Here is a 24,279-nt window from a genome sequence, read left to right as displayed (position 1 = left end):
TGCCCTCATCTTGAAAGTGGCATATTGGAGTACCTTATTGAACAAGAATGTTGATTTTGGCACTATTCGAGAATTAGCAAGCTAGCCATAAATGTTAAAAGTCAAGACAAATTTTTTATTTGGTAGGAGGGATTAATCAAAGCGAAAATTACGTATTAGGATATATTTCTTTATTGTTTGAAATAGAAATTGTCAAATCTACGTAGATAGATTTTCACTAACCATACGGCAGCCACTTCATTTGGGGGAGGTTTGAGGTCCCCATACAGGCGCTTTCGTCATTGATTTTTTCTCCAATTTGGGTATTGGGACAAACATTCTCGTTGAATTATCTTATAGTATCAACTACGTGTTCAAGAGCTCATCCTTGATCAAGTCAGATTCTTTGATAATGGTAAATTGGCTCTACTATTCTTTGATCTCAATCATTCGAAAGATTTTATGATCTTTGAGACAATATTTTACAAATAATAGCTTGACTCGTTTAGTTAAATGGATCAGATCTTAAAATCCTATCACAACTTATATAAATAACATACAACATGATCCATTTAACCCGTCTTAACCCTTTTAACCCATTTAAACCTATTTTATATAAACGGTTTGAACTAACCTTATTCATTTTTTAACCTAATTAATAGAATTTCATGTTTAACCCTAGGATAACTATATAAGTCATTCACAATTACAACTAAACTCATGATAAAATGCTTTATAATCAATATTCAAACCAATAACATATAAGAATATTAATATTTTCAAAAAATAAAATTATATGTTACAAAAAAAAAATTAATAGTTTGAGATATTATGGAGGCAAATATTAATATTAAATCCCAAAACTAATAAAGTCATATAAAATTAAATATTTATAAAATTTGAAAATATAGTTCTTCGTGAGAATCGAAGAAAGTTAGAAACTATCATATATATTCTTCCCTAAAAAATTATTTTCATTTTATATTTTTGTTCTATATTATCCTTTTATATGTGTGTATCCATGTTATAGTAATAAAAAAATAATATTTATAATTATAAAGTGCGCGACTCTTATGCGATTGAGAACTATATATAAAATTACTCGTAATTCCTTCCGCTTACCCAACAACCAAAAATGAAATCAGTAAACAGAGCTAACAAATCTGATAGTTCATTGCATCATGCATAGACAAAAAGGAGTAATGTAAATGGTGAGAGACGTCATAAAATACGGCCCTTTGAAAGCAATAAATGACTTGACTTGGTTTTCCTCGTTTTGGTTGGATTTTAGATTCTTCAAAAGTTTACTTTCCAAATCAACTCACACCTTCCCTCGATAATCTTAAAAATATTCCTTTTTTTTTTAAAGAATAATATTACATATAATTATAAAATACATAAATATTATACAGTCACTTTAAAAAAAATGAATCTATTATTAAAAAATTAATTTTCTTTTCGTGTAAATTTTGCATTTATTAACCTTTTTCAAAATGATTGCACGACACTTACACATTTACAACTATAATTTCTCTCTTCTTTATTTTTTATTTTTTTATTTTTTATCTCTCATTTAGGAAAGAAAGATGAAGAAAATGGAGTTTTTTTTTATTATTATTTTTATCCGTAATATTAGATATAATTATAAGTTGTATAAGCGACATTCATTTTAAAAAAAAGTAAAAATTAAAAAATTAATTTTTATGTGAATCGCGTATTTATTTATATTTTTAAAGAGTATACATCACTTGCATACTTTATAATTACAAATATTATTTTTTTTATTAATATTATTTACTTTGAACCCATAATCATTTGGACCTTCTCATTAGCAAAACAAGAAAGATTGACCTGTGATAATTGATAAGGGAGTAATTTCTTCTCTCTGTTTTATTTTTTAACAAATTTGTAGGAATGGAGGAATTAATTGCTGGCAAGCTTTTTTGCCATTTCATTCTCAAAAAAGAAGGAAACTACCATGATATAGTGGCCACCACTTCTTATGGGAAATTCACCGACTGCATATCAACCACCTCAATTACAGACCACCCTGTCTGTAGCCGGTACACTACTCTTTGGGTGGTAGCGCCACCGGACTACCTCTTGTGAGAATTTTTAAATAAAATATAATAAATAATTTAATTTTTAAAATTTTAAAATAAAAATTATATTAAAAACTTATATTATAATTATATTTTATTCAACTTTCATCTCATCTCAATTCACTATCTAAATTAGGTCTAAAGGTTAATTCAGACGTTGAATTTCTTAGTTAACAGTGATGGAGTCCGTAACTAAATATTTTATTTTTTCCTTGCCTATAAATTTCATTTTGATATTTATATTGATACAAAAACAAATTATAAACGCAATTCATTAATATCTAAAATAATAATTATTAAAATTTCATGGACCTAAGGATGCAAGAGCAGGCCGGGGTGTGAGGGACTGAGGGTGATTATATGATCAAGTTTAAATAATAATTTTCATCCTCAATTGAGAATTTTATTTCCTTTCAAAGTTGTGTTCACAGTAAATAGAGAAAATAAAAAATATTAAGGAAAATACTGAAAAAAAAGATTAAAAAATGGATGGAGGAAACTCTAAGCAGGATATAAGTTTCTATATTTGGAAAAATATGATCTATTGACTTTAGCTTTTACTTTGGGTCGAGCCAAGACTTGGAACTTTAAAAAAAGTATAGATTTATTTTTTAAATTTAGAATTAGAATCTTGAAAAAACTATATATTGATTTTATAAGCACAAAATAGTTCTTTTGAAACTTTGAGGACAGCTTTACATATTTTCAGACGACTTTCCACTACTTTCTAAATCCAAGTATTTCCAGCTTGTTCATCAATCTCTATCTCATCTAAATTATTTAAGTTATGAAATAAGAAAAGTTAATTGGGTATCTTTGATTAGGAAAGAAGAGAGAGATTTGAAAAAATTGCTCTCATCTTCTCAATGTCTCATAATATAGTATCAATTGATTAGCAAACAAGTGAATTCTAATATGAAAATAAATTTTGTATTCGAGTTTGTAAAAGTGAATAGGTAAGGATTTAAAAGTTGTTTGAATATAATTTTTTAAGAATATTTTTATTTACAGTATGTAAAAGTTGTATTAGTTTTTTTTATTTAAGTAATAATTAGATGAAAATTTGAAATATATATATTTTTTTAAAAAATTAAAGATGTTTGGTTTGATTTAAAAAAAAAAATTTGAAAGAATTTGTTCAAACAAATGTACCATTAGTTTGGTTTTTTTTTTTTTTTTTTTTTCTTATATGTATATTTGATAGTCAATGTGTGTGCATGATTTTGTGCCTAATATTGGGAGTTTTTAAAATTGAAGAATTACATTTGAAGAGTGCTTATATATAATATTATTGATCGAAGGTCCAAAGCAGATAATATTTAACATCGTAGGACTTACACATTTTTATAACTCGATTAATTTTGAAAGTGGAAGGCTTTCGACCACGAATTTTCTGCAAGTGCATATCGAGTAGTTCAAGAAAAAATTCCAATATGATAGCCTATAAAAATTTTCTGCAAGTGCATATCAAGGTGGTTACCAAACTCACCTCAACTCATCTCAACTCATCATTACAACTTTTTCAAATCTCAATACAAAATATAATAAACAATTCAATTTTTTTAAATTTTAAAATAATAATAATATTAAAAAATAATATTCTAACAATATTTTATCATCACAACTCAACTCAACTCAGTTCAACATCCACACACACAAGAAGTCTTAAATGTAGAGGGAGCGTACCATCGAAACCTAGGCTTTTAGTACTATACCTACAGGCTTCCTTCAAATTAAACATGGAGGTAATCTTGATTCCTAAAATAATTTCTTTTTTCAATTGAGAACTTTAACTAAGTTTTAAAATTTACCGTAATCTTTAATTATTATAATTTTCTTAATTTTTTATATGGCATCTAATTAAATAACTTCTTTAAATAACTTCAAATAAATAACATTTTCTTTAAAGCAAAGTCAAAGATGCCGTTACATTCCTTCTAAGAACATTTATATGGTTTGACCATTTTACATACAACTACAAAATGGATAACAAAGTTTCAAAAAATAATAAAAAATTATTATTACTTCTTTTAATTTTCTTTTCTTTCTTTATATTTTTTTTATAATCACATTATTTTATAAAAGAATAAAAAAATTAAATAACATCAGAATTTTAAAACTCATTAACTAAAAGTTTAAAATAGATAGAATTAACTTTAGATTAATTATTTTAGATAAAATAAATGATAAAAACACCATTTTTTTATATCCTTTTTATTTTTATTCTTTTAAAAGCTTTTACACTCTTCTATAATTTTATTAAAATATACTTTATAAAATAATTACAAAATACTTATCAGAGATTACAAATATAATTATTTTATAAAAATATCTTATACTTAAAATAGAATTATAAAAATAATTATAAAAGGAGTTCGGTACTTTCAAACTGTATTAAGGTGCCGTTTGAATAATAAGTTGAGATTAGGTGAATTAAGATGAAAGTTGAAAGTTGAACAAATATTATTTTATAATATTATTATTATTTTAAGATTAAAAAAATTAAATTACTTATTATGTTATAGAAAAATTTAAAAAAATTATAATAATTAGATGAGATAATTATGATTGATATGCCTGAGAATAGAAAAATTCTATTCATCATTTTTATATATTATATGTTATATTGTTTTACTTTTTAATTTTTTAATTTTATTAAATATGTAGTATATAGATAATGAATAAAATAATTCAATAAGTTTAAAAAAAATAAAATTTTAAAAATATTTTTAATATGAAAAAATAGAAAAATGTAATGTATATTATTTAATGTTGATGAGTAACAAAAGAATAAACTTCAAGGACTCGCATACGACCCCACCTGTCGGTGCGGCCGTTTACTAGCTGTTGCACGTTAGTCAAACTCTTCTTATCATGCGCCGTCGCAGCCTTATGACAAAAAACCTCAACGACGCGCTCACAAACGCGTGAAGCCACAACCCGTCACCACTTCCCCTCGGTACTTCGAACGTCACGTATCACTTTCGAAAAAGCTTCGGATTGGAAACCTCTCTAAAATCTCTCTTCCCTGGTGTACCTAATTCGCATCAAAGGCGTTTTCAATTCGATATTGCGGTGAATTCGTTGATGGAACCGTCCAAGCCGCCAGTGAGGTTCACACTGGGGAGGCAGTCGTCGCTGGCGCCGGACAGGCACCCGAAGGAGGAGGGGTCCGTCACCGAGAACGACGACGGTGCGGAGGGGATCGATCCTGGGGTGAGGCTGATGTACCTGGCTAATGGCGGCGACCTGGAAGGGATCCGGGAGCTTCTTGACTCCGGCCTCGACGTCAATTTCAAGGATATCGACGATCGGACAGCTCTTCACGTCTCGGCCTGCCAGGGCTTCAGTGACCTCGTCGCGCTCTTGCTCGACCGTGGGGCAGCGGTAGACCCCAAAGATCGCTGGGGAGCACGGTAACAACACTTTTCCTGTTTCCTACCCCTTTTTTTTTTTTTTTTTCCTTTTAAATCTAATGCCGCTTTCCGCGCTTTCCGGAAAAAAAAACACAGCCTCTTGCAGATGCTATATATTACAAGAACCACGACGTGATAAACCTTTTGGAGAACCGTGGTGCGAAGCCTCTGGTATGTATGTTTGTGTCCTTTCTTCTTCAGCATTACATTTTTAGGAAATAATGGCAATTTTTTAAAAAAAAATAATTTTCAAGGCGTGTGTTAATTATCTCTGTTTTCTTTTTTTTTTTTTTAAAAAGTTATCTCTGTTTTTGATTGGTGGTTGTGATTCTTTTTTTTTTCTCATTACTCGTCAGATGGCCCCAATGCACGTTAGACATGCCGGTGAAGTCCCGGAATACGAAATTGATCATAAGGAACTTGATTTCACCAATAGTGTAGAAATAACTAAGGTAAAGTTGTGCCAGTAATTATGTTTTTGGATCTAAAATATTCGATTATCTGCTGCTTAGGCCGCATGTGGTGATAGTATTGCTATTGTCGTTTATTTGGGTAGTTTCATTAACATGGTTTTAGTGTAGGAAAAGCTATTGAAATTACTAGGGGGCTTGAATGGTTTGAGTCAATTTGCTTAAGGCTTCATTAATTTCAGTATATTATTGTTTGTTCACATTTCTATGCTTTCTCGGTGTTTTCATTTCTTTACAAAAATAATAAAACTATTCTCATCATTAAAATTCCTATCGTTGGCCAAATAAATATAGTTACATGATTAATTATAAACTCCTCTTGTCATACGTTTTTTTTTTATAAGAAATCCTCTTGTCATACGTATCATTATATATGGCCTAGTTATTGTATTGTTATCCCTTACTATATAGGGTTGTTCCATTTCTTACGTAGCCAGGCCAACCGAACTAGGCCATTCTGTGAATGAACATTCTCCCTATTAAGTCTTGGTGTACAAATTGTGCACTTGGATAGGAAATCCACGCCTTTGCGAGGATTATACTTTCTCAATATCCTTCAATTTGGTTGCACTTACCTCTATGTTCTCCAGAAGCGGTACTGTACTCATTTGTAATTTTGCATTTGTCGAACTTTCTCTTTGGCCAAGGAAATATTACTATAATTAATCATGTAACTATGTTTATTTATAGGTATATTGCTATAACTTTCTCTCCAGAAGCGGTACTGTCCTTACATTCCAGTCATCATAACATTGTGACTGTAACTTTGTGCAGATAAACTAGTGAAATTCTTTCATGGTAACTTGAATGTAAACAGTAACATTAATTAATTGTAGGCAGCACTAAAGCTGTCCTTTCATAAAATATTACATAGAAATCATAACATTAACATTGAACTTTAAATGATGCAATAAATTAACAATATCATGTTTTGCAAGTTCTGTTAAGAAACGATGCACATATACTTCATTAGGTATATTTGCAAATTCTCATGGGCTTGAGAAACACATTTATGTATAAAAAATATCTTGAGTAACGTTAATCGAAACTAATGCAGAAATTCACTTACCTTAGAGCACTAGCATTGGCTTGGGCAAAGTTGAAAGTTGACCAAAATTTAGATAAGTTGTACTAAAAAGACCCCACATTGGATTGGGCATCTCTAAAACAATTTGGATTTCTGCTACAGTGATTGGCCAAATTTGAAGAACCAAATTGATTCACCAAAAGTTAAAATAATAATTTCTCACTCCATTGAAAATATGGTTAGTGAATATTTAGATAGAATATTAGATATTTGGTTAGTGAATAAGAAATTTAGATAGAATTTTAGATAAGTTTAATCTCAATTTTTGATTATTAGTATTAAATGACCATTGAAAATATGATTTTTTTAATATTAATTTAATTAGAATATAATTATTATTAATATTAAATTGGTAGAATTATAAAATGTGATACAAATAAATTAAATAAACAAATTATTAATTTAATAATATTTTATTATTTTATAGAGAGTAAATGGCTAATCCAATGTGGGGATTGAATTTAAATGGAATAGGCAAATGTAAACAAATGTGATGTTGGCTAAATTTTGAAGATGCATTTAGCCAAGCCAATGCTAGTGCTAATACATAATCATTTTGATCCATCAAATTTACTTCTTAGCCATTATATAAAATCACTAGATTAATCAAAATGCTTACTTTAATCGCTTTACCAAGCTTGTGAATGTCTACTTGGCCCGTAATGTAACTACCTAGGGAAAGTGCTAGCCATATCTGCATTATAATTCCAAAATAGTCGGGATTTTGCTCTCAGACAACCAGTGCCAATAAAAAAATTATAACTCAAAAAAGACTAGTCAATTTAAAGCTTCCTAGAATTTTTTTTATAGGTAAATTAGGAGCTTTATTAATTAAGAACTTTATTAATGAGAAAGTAGGCATTCCCCCGGTATTAGTCGGGACTTTGTTTTTGGACACCCGGTGCCATAAAAAAAAAAGAAAGTAGGCATAGCCCAAGTACAATTTAAAGCTTCCTAGAATTACTTTCTCTTAGCTAGCTATGTGTTTCGTGATTTCCTTGTATCCATTTCTTCCTCCTAGTTAGGTGTTTTCTCTTGTATACATCTAGTGTACTTGGGCTACACCTATTAATATTAATAAAATATTTACTATAAATAAAGGCATCCTAGAATTACTTATAAAGCCCAATTTCACCTAATAAGTAGTTCATTTGGGACTCCCACCCGTGATGACCTTTATAGTACATCCATGACTATCTTTATAACCTATCCACATTCTCAATATAGGATTGGGGTGTTACAAATTCTCACTCTTAAATTCCTGACGTCATTGTGAGGCCATGTCATGCAGTGCTTTTGATATCACATGGTTGACCTCATTAGGTGACACTTAGTATCACCTAGTAATTAGCCAATGCGGTAATTAACAAACATGACTACCTTTATAACCCCAATTACTGTCTTTATGATCTACCCACTCTATATGAGTTATTCACATTTTCAATGTGGGACTGGGGTGTTATCCTTAACCTTATAAGCTTTGCCCTTAGAAAACTCCCCTTTAATTTTTCTTTATTTTCTCTTCTTTTCCTATTTCTTCTTCTTCTTCTTCTTTTTCTTCTCCCCCCCCTCCCCCCCCTCCCCCCCTTTCCCTCTCTCTCTCTCTTTCTTTCTCTCAATCTCTTTCAGCTTCCTTTCTCTCATTTTTTTACTTCTTCAGCGAGCTAAGGAATCCTTTACCTACACTCACCTTTTCCCTTCAATGAAGGAAAAGGTTGTGTCATGAGTTGTGGAGAAAGAGAGACGTGTCCTCTCTTCCTACATACTTTCATCTTTTTCCTTTCTTTCTTTTATTTTGTTTGCCTTTTCTAACTTGCTTGAGGCATACTTTCTCATCGAAAGTGGGGTGTCCAACAATATTAGTCGGTCACCTTTTTTCTCTTTTTGTTATTTTTCCCAATTATGTAAAATGTCCAAGTTGAACATATATTTCTATAGAATTACAAAAATACCCCTTTAAAAATTCGGGGTGTTACAATAGTGGATCTTTTTAACTTATGGAGAGGATTTGGTGATACCTCCCAAATTTAAGCAAAAACAAATATAGAAATTTTGAGGGCCGTGAACAGATGATGAAGGACATCACGACTTGCTTTCTGAACACTCTCCTCCTTTGGCAGCTTCCATGGATTTTAATGGGTTTAGTTTGCATGATTTTCTTGTATCTTTTTTTTTTTATTTTTTTTTTAAAAATTTTTAGCTAGGCGACTTTCTTGCACTTTGCTTGTGCCATTTGTACTTATAATCAAATTCTTACCACTTATCAACAACAGCAACAACTATTATGATGATGATACAAATGCTGTGGTTAGAGTGCAACCTAGTGGTCAATGGGCGGGCTTGGGATGAGCTCTAGACTGAAACATCTTGGGTTTGATTCCATGCTACGTGTCCCTTTGGATTACCTGGTACATTGTTCTGGCACGTTGGATCACGAATGGATTTACTTCTTAGGGGGGTGGGTCTGAGTGGCCTGCCTTAGTGGGTTCCCCATCCCCCCCCTCCAAAAAAATAAATGCAATTGTTGTGTTTGATTGATTATGCTATTGGGCCTTATTTTGTCTGTGATTGCCTTCCTTTTGTGTTGAATTTGACCATATGGTATATAAAAAAATCAGGGAACGTTTCATATAGCAATGTGGCGTGGGATAAAAGTTGCTGTGAAAAGGCTTGGGGAGGAAGTGATTCCTGACGAGGATAAAGTGTGGGTTGCTCATGGATTGGAAATAATTTTCTTTTCATTCTTTCCCATATTTTTATGTCCTTTAAAGCGGTTGGTTTTTAACTCACAGGAGAGCCTTCAGGGATGAGCTTGCATTGCTTCAAAAGATACGGCATCCAAATGTAGTCCAATTTCTGGGTGCTGTGACTCAAACTACTCCGATGATGATTGTCACGGAATATCTGCCCAAGGTTTTTCTATTCCTTGGTCCGTTGTCAGATATGGAATTGTCTTTGCACTTATCCAATTACTGGCTGTTTCGTGGATTGTATACCCTTGTAAACCTTAGTTCGCATACACTTGAGTGTTCTTAATTTTTTTTTTATCAGTAAATAAGAATTTTATTAAAATAGGCGAATTCAAGTACACAGGACATATTTTGAATGTTCTTATATTTTGAAAACTTTTTGTGACTAGAAATTGTACCACCTGTAGTGATGCGTGCGTCTCTGTCAGAGAGACAAAGGAATGAGTTGTCTTGTACATCATCCAAATTTGTTCTCTACCTGCCCTTATGAAAAGGGCATTGCTTGGGAAGTGGTTTTAGAAGGTTGGCAGTGGCGGTCTACAACATGTTTTGCCCGCTTGGTGACTACATAGGGTATTTGTAAATGACTTGAATCTATATGGGGGCATTATGAGAACTTAACACATCAAGCACCGGTTAGGAAGTTTTTGTTTGTGACCATTTTCTTTGTTAGTAGCAGGCTAGAGACTTCTCTATTTTGGTGATTATCTGCCTGATTCGCTTTCTTAGATTTCAGTAGCTGTTGTTTATTCTCATAATTGAATATCTCCTTTATTGAAACTGCACGATCTTAAATAATGACCTGCTATAATGGGCTAAAATTAAAGAATTTCTCAACTTTCCCTGGGTTTGATTAGTTTATTTGATCTACCCTAAATATTTTCACTGTGGAAACTGATAAGCGCACAGCATTTTTGCTTACTGCTGCAGTGTGCCTGTTTGTCTTGGTTTCCTATCAGTCCTCGAATTTTGATTTGTTTCTAACATATGTATAGAATAAACTACAAAAGAGGTGTGTTTTACCAAATACTGGTAGGGCCCCAACCATTTTTAACGTGCGATGAATCTTATATTTAATTTTTTTTTAAATCCAAATTGCACTGATAAATCTATAGAACATACAGACCAGCACAATTAGAATTCTCCTTGAAATGGTGAAACCAATTGACAAATATGAATAGAAGTAAAAAATGATTATATGAACCCTTTATAATTAATTTGCCATTTGTGATGCAGGGAGATCTTTGTGCATTCTTGAGAAGAAAAGGGTCTCTAAAGCCAACAACAGCTGTGAGATATGCCCTTGATATTGCAAGGTCTCTTACTTTTTTCTTATGCTCATTGAAGTGTGATAATGATGATAATTTTGCTTGTTCTGAATTGTTACTCATGATTACGTTAGCTATTTTAATTTGAGAATTACAATTTATAGTATATAACTATGAGAAATTATGCTCTGAATTTTAGTTTAACTTGATGTTAAATAGGGGCTTGCGGCACTTGCTGGTGCTGAGAGAAGCTCAAGACCAATGCCTTTTTTAAAATTGTACCTTAACATCTAGAAAATAAACATTGATCTAAATGATGTAGAATAAGATGATAAAGAACTAAACGAAGAAATTCTTAGAGAACTGAATGAAGGAGAGAAATATGCTAATAGATTGAGCTTTTTTGCTGGATTATTTTTCAACAAAAGAGTGGAAGTATTTATTTTAGATTCTAATAATTTATGCCTTCTTATCAATTTCTTGTGGTCAGTGTTTCAGTGTCCGGACTTGACTATCTAATTTTTTTGCCTTCAGAGAGGCACTTAGAATTGAGCCAAAATTCATTTTGGCATCTGACATATGGTTCTCAGAAATTCAATTCGTGTCTCAAGATTGAAACTTTGATAGAATCATTTGATTTTTGAAAAAAAACAAAAAACTTCTAACAGAAAATTATACTACACTTCAGTTAAGCCTGTCGTGAGGTTTGAAGGTGGGAATGTCGATTGCATACATTTAATCAATTATTGTATCCGTAAGGTTGATACATGTTGATCAATTATATTTTCTGCTGGTTATTTTCTTCTTGATGTGAAAACAAGGAAAAATAGTTTTTTTCTTTCTTTTTCGTTTTGTATATTTTACAGTGTCACATTGTCTTTGGAAACTTTTCAGGGGAATGAGTTATTTGCATGAGACTAAGCCAGCCCCGATAATTCATCGTGATCTTGAGCCTTCGTTAGTTTTCTTTAACTTGAACTCTCTTACCTGAATTTTGTTATGCACACTCCAAGATGAGCATTATTTTTCTAATAGAAAATCCTCCGACATAATTAGCTGAAACTCTGGCATTTTTTTCATTGCTTACGAGTAAGATTTCAGAAATATATTGCGGGATGATTCTGGGCTCCTAAAAGTTGCCGATTTTGGAGTTAGCAAGTTGCTGACAGTTAAAGAAGATAGGCCTTTTACCTGTCAAGAAACTTCGGGTGAGTGGTCTTTTTTGTCAGAATATTTGCAGTTCTCAATGTAGTTTAGATCTTGCATAGCTATGATGTCCTTTGTAGAAAAATACAATATCTCCACAGCATTCACACCTGATGAGTTTTAGTTTCTCATTCAGCTTTGTTATTTGAAATGGACAGGCCGGTATGTGGCTCCAGAGGTCTTCAGAAACGAAGAATATGATACTAAAGTTGATGTATTCTCATTTGCTTTAATACTGCAAGAGGTAAGCTTGTTTTAAACTTCTAAAACTTGGATATTGTTAAAAATTGGCTGTTCCACATTAGGACCCGCACCAACTTATAAATCCTGTTCCTTGTTTAATATTTGTCAATCATTTGGAATATTATTCTCATTATTCAGAAATACACATGACCTATAAAAAAAAAAAAAAAAAAAAAAATTCAGAAATACACATAAACCAAGGAGTCTTGGATGACTTAGCATAACATGCTAAGTAATCAAATTTGATTAAAAAGTGCAAATGGTGCAACTTAATATACTAAAAGTATACAAGTGAAACACCTAACTTCTTGGAGAAGAAAAGATATCAGAAAATCTTGTAAGGTAAGTGGCAAAGCGCATTGAAGCCTATAGAATCATAGATGTTGATCGGAGGTAGAGTGTTGAAGAAGACAGTTTTGAGCTACTTTAGTATCTGTCTGCGATCCTCAAAATTTCTACCATCTTTCCCTTCAAATACAGCATATGAGATTTGTAGGAACCATCTTTCACACAACTGCAATTTGTGGGCTACCAACTAACCCTCTCCAAGTGAAAAAGGTCCATTCTCTTATGGGCATGACCCAAGCCAAACTAACTCCCAATTGAAGAAGCCATTCCACAAGGTGTTAGCAATTGAGCAATGAAGTAAAATATGCTCAACTGATTCTTCACTTCTCTCACATGCAATATCAATCAATCAGAACAATACGTTTATTTATTAGATTCATGGTGAGAATCTTTCCTTGAGGCGTGGTCCAAGCAAAAAAACGTAGATCTAGAAGGGACCTTAGTTTTCCAAATACTTTTCGAAGGAAATGTGGCGCCCCCCCCCCCCCCCCCCCCCCCCCCCACCCCCCCACTTGTGATTTGGAGGGAGTCGCAATGTCGAGGTGCTGATCGCACGGATCACACACCCCAAGCGCAACGTGAAAGCAAGTGTGGGGAAGCATGTAACTTAAAAGTGTACAGTTATAAATGCAACGGAGAATCATAAGGCAGTCTATAACTACGTACCAGAAAATTAAAATACAACCCAACAAGAAATCCTCCATAAAGTTATTACAGTCATCCAGTTGATCAAAATAAGAATAAAAAATAGAAGGCCATCAACTACAACAAAAATAAACCTTAGGTCACCACTCCTCAGGTGGGGTCGGTCCATCATGCTCAAACTTGTCCCCTGCATCAAAGTCTACGGAACCGTAGGTGGGAACACCACAATGAGATCTCGCAATCTCAGCAAGTAAAACCACAGGTCAACAACCAAGAATTCCAAACATGGATGTATACAACAAACATGGGCAACAATAATAAGAGATTATCCAAATACCCTTTTTGTAATCTTTACCCAAGAATTTCTTCAATTAGAGCCACTCATGCCAAAAATCACGTTTACACGTGACATTTATTAAAATTACGGTGTGCACTATGGTCTCCCCTAGGGACTATCCGCACACTCTGGCTCCCTTCGTCACACCACGTGTAACGATCGTGCGTGTGACTTCGTAACGAGCGATGCCCAGCTTTGCGCTGGCACATAATGTAACCAGACATCTTCTAACCCTCGCCAGCAGAGGGGCCACGGAGTCGTGCCAAGAGCGTTACCGTCTTGGCCGAGCCCGTTGTTGCCCAGCGATAGCCTAGGGGACGTCACTCAGCTTTACATGCTCCCGAGTGACTAGAGGAGCTCTATTGAGATAATACCCCATCTCGGCTTGGGGTCGTGATACGCACGCACCCACAAAATATACTTTTGATCCTTTGACACCAAAGCCACAGTTTTACCGGTTTCACAATACAACCATAGAACAAAGCACAATATTAATATCACGACAAGCAATAACAATTAAAAATGTAGATGTATGACAATCAGTTATTGGATGACATGGCAATAGTACAATACAACAAACATCACAGATTTCACAGTTTCAAAGAACCAGGTTTTCCACAACTACACACGATTCCCAATACTCCATCCGGCCCTTGGCTAACAAATCCAATAACAACCACGATATTATATGCCAACACTTCATAGGGCAACCACAACTAGACTGCAATAGAACACAGTTTTCCAACGTTAGAAATCCAAGGGCCAGTCTAGGGTTTTACATACACAGCGAAAGCCAATCTTGGATGATCGAGCGCGCTGTCTAAGGTATCTCGTGTGTGCTTGCGCGTCGATGCAAGATGAAAAACGGTTAGTTAAAACTGACGATGCCTAAAAAGTAATACGAAAACAGTGGCACACAGCTTATTATGGTAGTGCCAAGAGTGGCAGAGCACGGTGGCAGCAATGGCGGCGCACGGTGGACAATGACAGATCTAGGCAGCACATGGGACTCTATAGTTGGGAATGTAGTGGGTGGTAGATCTGATGAAAATAGAGGGTGGATGAAGGAAATCTCATGGTGGAGGGTGGTGGTGGCGGTGCACAGACCACATAGGAGGGGTTTGCGGTGTCTAGAAATGTGTGTGATAGGCATGACTGACGGTGCTCACATGGCTGAAAGAAGCCATGCACAGCATATGATGAACTTGGCTCTCGATAGGGGGTTGCGGGTGGCGGTCTGATGGTGGCAGAGAGGACGGAACGACGCTGACACATGGAGTCGGCATGGTGGTGGCACAGCCGCTGCCGGCTAGCGAGATGAGAAACGAAAAAAAACAAAGGGGGAGGGGGAGAAGAGTTGTGCGGAATTGGGGAAAGAAAGAGATGAAGACTAGGGTTAAAACCCTAGTCCCAAAACGCAGGCTGGGTTCACAGACACACGGGCTGGGCCCGTCTCTCATGCATCTACTAATCATAAAATCCAACCTAATGGGCTTCACATGGTCTAGGCTGGCTCACCACACACACACTTGAGCAAAACTTGGGCTCTAGGCTGGGTTTCACAAAATGATTGTTATCATTGGGAATGAGGATATTATAGAAAACTTATATATATATATATATATATGAAGGATATTATAGAAAGAATAGATATTGAATAACCCTATCTAAACAGGGGTCTAAAAAAGCTTGTCATCACCTTGCTTGAATATAGTGGAATATGACAGGTTAAAGAATGCTAATAAAGGCATCTACCTCCCAATCAAGTGTGGTTTTGATAACGCTTACATTCCACAAGGGGTAAGTCACTAGATATCTCTAAATGGTCCGCCTTAGAAGCTTCTTTTGCATGAGTAACACCGTACATATTTTTCTTTATATGTAAAAAGAAAGTAGCACTGTTCATATTTGGGAAATTTTCTTTGTGAGCCCTACCTCCACACCACAAATCTTGCCATAGCTAATACTGGATCCGCCTCCCACATCCAATCTAGCATAGTTAAGAAACTTTTCCCAGCCATTTCTTGTGTTCTTCCATAATCCCATCTCGTGAGACCCTTGTACTTCGATTAAACACATCCCCACCCCCATGAACATTCGTATTTTGAATCAACCAAGCTCTTCATTAGGGGTCTCTCTCATTCTAACAGCACTAAAGCCATTTCCCCAAGAGTGCACAATAAAACAGGAGTGTCTTCTGAACTCTCAACCCACCTTCTAATTGGAGAACATACCTTGGCCCACCTTCTCATTCTTAATTGAAATGTTACTCCGATTCAGATTAGCCATTCCATACAAAAGTTTGTGTACCTGTCACCTTCTTTCAACCAAACGCCCTTGACTTCCCTCAACACATGAATCTCTCATTTCTTCTGTGAGAGACTTCAGCTGATACTGAAGGTCTGCTCCTTCTACAGCTTTAAATCCCATTACAAGGCCTTAAGTATACAGCCATCATACTGATAAAAAAAAAGTATACAGCCACCATGAAGCTTGGGGTGTCTTAAAAATGGTACGAGGACCACCACTATTTAACCCTATCGACAAAGCCTTCTGCTTTTAACCACATATTCTCAAACTTGAAGTATTGCTAGCATCATGAATACGTCCACTTTTTAATCAAGAAGAATTGGAAACGAATTTGAGTAAAGTTGTGGCAACCTCTTTTGACATAGATCTGGAAAATGAGATTCCCACTCCGGGGAAACAAGAGGGCATTAACAACTAAATTATTCCTTTCTTCACTAGTAACGACATTCTATTCTTTCTTCATAACACTGACGCTATAGCTCTTCTTATTGTTTCTTTAGTCTTTATTCTCCTTGTGCAATGTAGAATATCTATTCAAGGGAACTGCCCCTTAGTTAGGAACTAAAGGGAATAGAATCAATGACTGGAAAATCAATACACCTGCATTTCTCTATATTAGTTCTCTGTCTTAACAGTATCTTTGTGCAATAGGTTTTTGTTCATTTCAAAATTTGCTACTGCTTCATGATTCTGCATTTTAAATAGAAATTATTGCCTCTCATGGGTCTTCCTGTGATTCTTGAGTAATAGATGATTGTGGAAGATGATATATGCACTGATCTAGAAGGAATATACGATCTTGAGTTCTGTTTCTTTGGAACAATTGGTAGTGATGTAACGCCCCCGTCCCCGAGGGTCCGGAGAGTTAACTCATATCACCTAAAAATCATTTTCCATCCACATAGTACATACTCTAATTTTTCTCTATCATACAAAATACTCATTAATTCACTTTAAATACTCCAGTATGATTATTTTAAGACAATTCAAAGTCTTAATATAAACATCAACTTCCCAACAAATTACATCAGAGCACAACAAGCTTACTGAATAAAAATCCCCTATACTCATGTAAACCATCTATGCTTAAACCATCATTCTTAACTCCTCTTACTTATGCTCCGTGTTCTTGATCCTCAACTAGAATATTCAAATCATCTGAAAAATATTGTGGAGATAAGGGGTGAGTTATCAACAACTCAGTAAGCAGAGAACATATACTAGCGTGCAAACATGGGCATTTACAAAATACAGTATGCAACACAAAATATTTTCCCGAGTTATCATGCAGAACAAAACATGTTTTCAGAAGTAACAGAGCGAGCGATGGTTTTAAGACCAGTAAAACCCAGAGTACTTTGGTATGACATAACCTGAGCATCATCGTCACATCAAAAAGAGCATCTTACAGAGCAGAGATCATGTTTCACCCCCGTGGTAAGGTTGTGCTATCCCCAGTGGCCAAACCGGGCAGAGACAGAGGTGAAATCTTTCCCTTATTCTTCTCGGAGCCCCGAGTGTGCACACAGGAAAGACCACAATAAAATCACTTTGTTTCCAAAGTGGGTGCACTCAGAGACTGAAGTTGGTACCAACCCAAATAGAGCAGAGCATAACAGAGCAGAGCATAGCAGAGACAGAGTCAGATACAAAATCAGTACACCGTGCCAAAGGTTTTCAGATGCCATATCAAAATAAAACAGAGTACCAAAGCATAATCAGATCATTCTCACATACCGAAAACAAAAGTCAGAGCATCTTTCTAAATCAATGCACAATTTTTCAGATTCTCAATATCGCTATTTTTTAGATTTTAGAGACAACATGACAAAATTTAGCTCATGTCTACACGATGCATGTCAGAAATTATTTTCTCTTTTTCATACAGATTTCATGAGTAATGGAAATAAGCGACCGAAGTTGGTTTTTCCCAAGTTCTCATTTCATCACAAAAATATGCAAAGTTTTCAGAAAGTCAACCTCAGTCTCAATAATTCGTGTAAGGTCTAGCATAGGAACCTCGCTTACATGGACTTCTTAACTTTTCGAAAATTTCCTCACAATGCCGAACAAAAATTAATCGTCACCTATAAGATAATCACGTAAATTTCCATAAATTTTCAATCAATCTCGTATTTCGATATTCAAGCCTGAAACTTCTAAAATAATCTATTTTTAATTCCTTAGACCCAAAATTCTCATTATTCCTAAAATACCAACATCACTTTCTAAACTCATCAATATCGAACATAATAACTCCGACTAAAACATTAAATTCCAACTTATTTACAATTGAGATCTTACTATAATTTATAAAACTAAAATAACACAACCATATCGAAATCATTATAATTAGGTAATCATACTTTTTGCTTAAATCAAAATATTCTTTTAAAAAGATTTAAAAGAAGATTTTGCACTTTCCTATCACTTCAAAAGTTCATCAGTATTTGCATAAAAATATTCCGTTAAAAAAATCAGTCTCTTACAAAAACCAACTTAACAATATAAATCCACAAGCGCCTAAGTCCAAATAAATAAAAATCACACGCGTCCATTCTCACTTAAAAATCTCCGACTAAAATATAAACTCTAAATTCTTCTAAAACATTAATATCAACTAATATAATTTTGTACTATAAAGTGAGACAGAACCCATATAAAATACTAAAAATATTTACTATTGGAAACGACATAGGCCCAGGAAATAATGAAAGAAAACATGTCCTACTGATTTCACTCGTTCATAAACATTTGGATCAAAAGGGTAAAATTGTAATTTGTAGTTAATACCCAAAATATTTGCTAAACCTACGCAAGTTTACGGGGACAACTTAAACACTTGAGCTAGAAAAACATAGCAGCGTCGTTGAGAGTAACGGAGGACTTGCCGAGAGATGGAGAGCACAACGGGCGGCGAGCTGGGCGGTTGACTACGGTGATGAGGCGGTGGCAAGACATTGGTTAGAGAGAGAGACCAACTAATGAGAGGGGAAAGTTACGGGATGAGCAGCCAAGCGTGAGAGAGAGATGAAGCTCGTTGTGAGTCTCGACTCAATTTCTAAAATTAATCCAACTTGTTCTAGAACTTTCTCAGCTCAATTATCACCTTGGCCCTTTAGAAAAAACAACCTAATTATCAAGCCGAATAAAAATCATAATCCACCAAAACAAAGATTTTAGGTTCGTGGTCTAATAAAAATAAAAATAAAAAAAATACTTAAAAGAAATAACTAAGCTCTTCATACGTATAAGTCCAAAAACAAAACTTTTATAGAACGGCTAATTGCTGAACCCGGGTGTTACAAGTGATCTCCATTCTATAATATTTTGTCTGAAACTGACATTGTTCCTTTTTTTAGCTGGTTTGGCGATATCACATATTCTCTCTATATTTTTTTGATAAGTAAAAGTAAAATTTTATTGATAGTACATGGCATAGCCCAAGTATACATGGAGCATAAATCGAAAATGCCTAACAACCAAGCACTAGTGGGAGATACAAGCAAATCATGAAAATTGCCCTCATTACATATTCTCTCTGTATTTTTACGCTCATTTGAAATATGACAAGTTAAAAATTTAATTATTGTAAACTTCTTTTTCTTCCAAGTGATAAGTGTGATATATGTCTTTATGTGGTTCTATCTTATACTTTTCCTGCAATTCGTTTCGGTTATAAAAGGCCTGATTTGTGATATTTGCAATATCCTATACTTTAGATGATTGAAGGCTACCCACCATTTTCTGCAAAGCAAGATAATGAAGTCCCTAAATTATATGCTACAAAACAGCGTCCACCTTTTAGAGCTTCAACAAAGCACTATGCACATGGACTTAAAGAGTAAGGCCTATCTGTTCCTTTGATGTTTGATGTATTTTGTTTTTATTATTTGTTAATGATACTAACATAAGTATCTGCTACTTTATAGCATAACTTGCATAACATTTCTTTTTCTTTTTCATTGTTTGATAAACCTATCATCTACATTTTTTGTTATTTAATTTCATCTAGAAAAAAAATGTATTTATTCTAAACTTTCCGAGTTTGATAAACCTACTGTGCACATGGAGTTAAGGAGTGGCATTTTCTATCTATAAAACTTAGTGATTTTCAGTTAAGTGCTGTATGGATCCTGATGTCTTATTTGTTTGATGATAAATGTGGGCATGTAATTATGTGAATAATTCGGCAATAAAAAATAATGTAATCTAAGTCACTTTCATAAGGTTAGTGGGAAGGCAACAAAATAGCAGTATGATGGATAACTCTCTCTGTGATTATTGTGTGCGGATGTACATGAGTAAGGTCCTAGAAATATAGCTGATGATTATTTTTCAGGTTGATTGAGGAGTGCTGGAGTGAGAATCCAGCTAAAAGACCAACATTTCGGCAAATAATAACAAGGCTGGAGTCCATTCATAACAGTCTTGGTAATAGAAGGGGTTGGAAGGTTTATCTCTTCTTTCTTTTCCTTCTTTTTCTTCTTCTTCTCCTCTCTCTCTCTGTTGTGTGTCCTGCGTGACCCCTGCTCCTGGGGGGTTGCCAGTGTGGGTGCTGGTTTATAGTTGCCTTCACTCATGCGGATATTCTTGCATGCCCTATTATAACCTCTGTATTCTACATGTTGATACCATTGATAGTCTGGGTAGATTTTTATGTTCAATAATGATAGGTTTTGTGGGTTGAACAAAATGGATCAAGATCCATCAGAGTTCTTAGGGTAACATATGTGGTGGACTTTGCTGAATCCTGACCTTTGTTTTCAAATTTAATCGTAGGCATTTTGTCAAATCAACACTTGTCGCCTTAAAATCTATGTACATGTTTTAATATTTAGGACAAATCTATAATGTTGATGCGGAAAAATCAATGCCAATGAATTTGATCTCAATGGTTGGGATTTAACGAAAACGACCTGATAGATCATGGCTTACCTTAAGAACTCTAGAGGATCTTAATGCAAACAAAATAATTGTCTTCACATTATGCATAATAAATTAATTTAAGATGCCATTGGAGTAGCCTTTAAAAAAATGAATTGAGGAGATTATTTTGTTCCTCAAAACATTTAGGCAACCGTATACAAGGCCTAGCTAAGTTTGAATCCCACCCTACCTGTATACAGCCTTAACCAGCTAAGTTAATAATCTCGATAAAAGAAATGATTAGATCACATTGCTAAAACCACATCCACTCAGCAGCTGAGGAGAAAAACCTCTGTAATTGTGTAATCTTTTGATAAGATCTGCACATTTAAGTTTTGTGCCATCCAATATTTTTGTTTATATATCTGAACATTCCTTTCTATCTAGATATGGTAGAAATGAGCAATCCATGCTTGTTTCATTATCAGCAAAATAGAGTTTTCTTTACAATTATTCACCTATGGTCTGGTTGATGAAACAATTATTGAGAGATCTCTTCCGTGTTATCCTTCTTAAATGGCCATAAAATTGCAGTTGCAAACAACTTGCTCAATATCTTGCAGTCAGACTGTAGGGCCTCCATTTATGTCAAGCACTAGTTTTTGTGATTTTTATTGATTGGCTTAAATCATCTGAGCATCTCTTGGGAGCTGTGTATTCTCTTGAATGGTGTTTCTTCGTTTAATTTCACAGGTCTGCACTATAACTGTAAATTGTAAGTCTATAAAGGTTTCCATTTTCTCTCTTTAACACGTAACAGGTAACTAGACCATTGAGATGCTTTCAGAACCTGGAGGCCATGTTGAAGAGAGAGAATTCTGAAAGCAGCCACAGCCGTTCTTCTCGTTCTAATGCCAGCAACCGATGAATAACAGACTGGTGCTCTCTTTAGCTTAGCTTTAGCTGTGCAGAAACTCTTTTCCAGTTTGGTGGCAAAACGATTGGTTTTTATTCCGGAGCATTTCATTTTATAGGTGATGTTCACACCCATTGGATAGATGGGCTGAGAATCACGAGTATTCATCTATTGCTTCAATGATAATATAGCTGTTCATTTACATTATGTATGTATCCATATTAGGGATTGTATTTATGAATGTAGATTGGTGAATTAATGAGACCATGAGATTAGCGTCACAAACGTGGATTAACCACGACTCCCAATGTATTAGTCGGGACATGTATCTATATAATTACGCTAATTAATCACGTAGAATATATGCTTAGCCTTTCTCCTAAGAGGTAGCTGGCAAATTAGTGACTAAACTATATATGCATATTATAATCACATTTGTTCTGTAAACGTCCATAGTAAATTCCCTTTTCCTGAACCCCCAACAAAAGTTATCCCCTGCAGCGGGACTTTGCATGTATGGGGTAATCATGTAGTTTTGTGGTCACAAATTGCACAAAGACATGGATTTGTGGTAATTTCCCAGAGCATAGTATTGGATGGGTTGTGGGTCGAGAACGCACATTATGTCATTTCAAACACTAATCTTATCAGAAGATTTGTTTTGCATTCTTTTGCTTTAAGTACCATTTTGGGCAAGCCAAAAAAATTCTGATTTTCGCCTTTAATTTGTTCCTTGCATCTCAAACCCATTTCAAGATAATATGTCTCGTCTCCGTGTAATAAACCCAAAAACGTATCTCACAGCTCAATGGCTATAATTTGGTGGGCATCTTCTTAATCTATGTCGGAACTTCTGTTTGACGTATAGTAACCCCTCATTCATTAGATACAAAGCATTCTTTTTCTTTTTCCTTGAGTAAATTATTAGACCCAAAGCTTTCTGCTACATATAAACATATATAATTTATAAATTCCAGTCTTTTTTTTTCTACTCGTTTAAAATTTGCATGCTTGAAAGTGTCTACTGTTTTACTTCCTACGATGGGTCTCAACAACAACTACATATCTATACATCTATATGTTCTATGTACGTACGTACCTACGTACATATATATATATATATATATGTATATTTGCCATGTGCTATTAATTAAAGAATTCTAATGTATAGGCCAAAACTTGTTATATAAGGATGTAATTGATGACGAGCCAAAGCCAAAACTGAATTATTTATCCCTGCATATGAGAGGATTCTATTTCGGGATGAGAAATGTTTTAGCTACAAAGTAAACTCATAAACTAATGTGTATTAATGTGGTACGTTAGATTATAAAATTATTTTTATTGTAAAATAGATCTAACGTCATATCATATGAAGTCATACCAGTTTGTAGGATCTTTTTGTGGTTGTAGAAGTTTTATTTCGGGATATACTATGCTCCAAAAAGTTCGGAATATTAATTTACAAGTGATAACTACCAAATGTTAAATAATGCAAGATAATTATTTGCATGCTTATTCATAGAAAGATATAACGTTTTGTTGGGGCATTTTACCCCTCCTTTTGTGTCTTCTTATTTTGTTTAATGTTTTGTGTTGCAAATTTAAGGTGCAAAAATGCGACATCATTTCTCTATATAGAAGGTCTAGTTCAAGATTAAATTAAGCTCAAAATATATAGGTGTGATCATATTACCCATGTCCGAGACAATATTCTGGCATTACACAACCGATCATTTCTCAATAAATTAACTGATCATGTACGTGCTGAAACTTTCTTTCTCTCACTGCTTACACGTTATGTAAAGCAAAAATTAAACCTTTGTAAGTTCGCAATCCAAACAAAAACGGAGCTAACTCAGTGCCAATATGCCCATTATATATGGAAAATGATACGCGTACATTCATTTTCACAATCTTTTTCACAATTCTGTTTTAAATAAGGAACAATATTTTTATAAAATAATTTATAAAAATAATAAAATTTTATTGAAATATCTTTAATTTAAAATATGATTATATAAGAAATGTAAAAATGATTGTACGTATATAATTACTCATTATATATAGATATATATATATATATATATATTTATCCAACTACTTAATTTCTTTATCACGGTGTGGTTGAGGTTGACAAAAATACTCTTACACCCGGTTTGGATATACAAAACTATCTCATTTCATTTTATCATTACAACTTTTCTAAATTCTAATACAAAATGTAATAAACAATTTAATTTTTTCAAATTCTAAAATAAAAATTATATTAAAAAATTTTATTCTAACAATATTTTATTCAACTTTCAACAAAATATCTCATCTTATCTTAT

General features: G+C 33.9%; 1 protein-coding gene across 1 annotated transcript; it reads left to right on the top strand.

Moving 5' to 3' along the window:
* Positions 1-4,933: 4,933 nt before the first annotated feature.
* Positions 4,934-22,356, top strand: LOC121267844 (integrin-linked protein kinase 1-like). The gene is made up of 12 exons (XM_041171931.1): positions 4,934-5,492; positions 5,594-5,668; positions 5,854-5,949; positions 9,673-9,758; positions 9,847-9,967; positions 11,041-11,120; positions 11,967-12,029; positions 12,174-12,280; positions 12,437-12,522; positions 19,884-20,005; positions 20,504-20,615; positions 21,851-22,356. The coding sequence occupies exons 1-12, from the start codon at positions 5,169-5,171 to the stop codon at positions 21,956-21,958; spliced, it is 1,380 nt and encodes a 459-aa protein (XP_041027865.1). The 5' UTR covers positions 4,934-5,168; the 3' UTR covers positions 21,959-22,356.
* Positions 22,357-24,279: the final 1,923 nt, after the last annotated feature.

The sequence above is a fragment of the Juglans microcarpa x Juglans regia genome, chromosome 5S (genome assembly GCF_004785595.1).
Source record: "Juglans microcarpa x Juglans regia isolate MS1-56 chromosome 5S, Jm3101_v1.0, whole genome shotgun sequence".
Taxonomy (NCBI): domain Eukaryota; kingdom Viridiplantae; phylum Streptophyta; class Magnoliopsida; order Fagales; family Juglandaceae; genus Juglans; species Juglans microcarpa x Juglans regia.
This window is presented reverse-complemented; position numbering and strand designations above follow the sequence as displayed.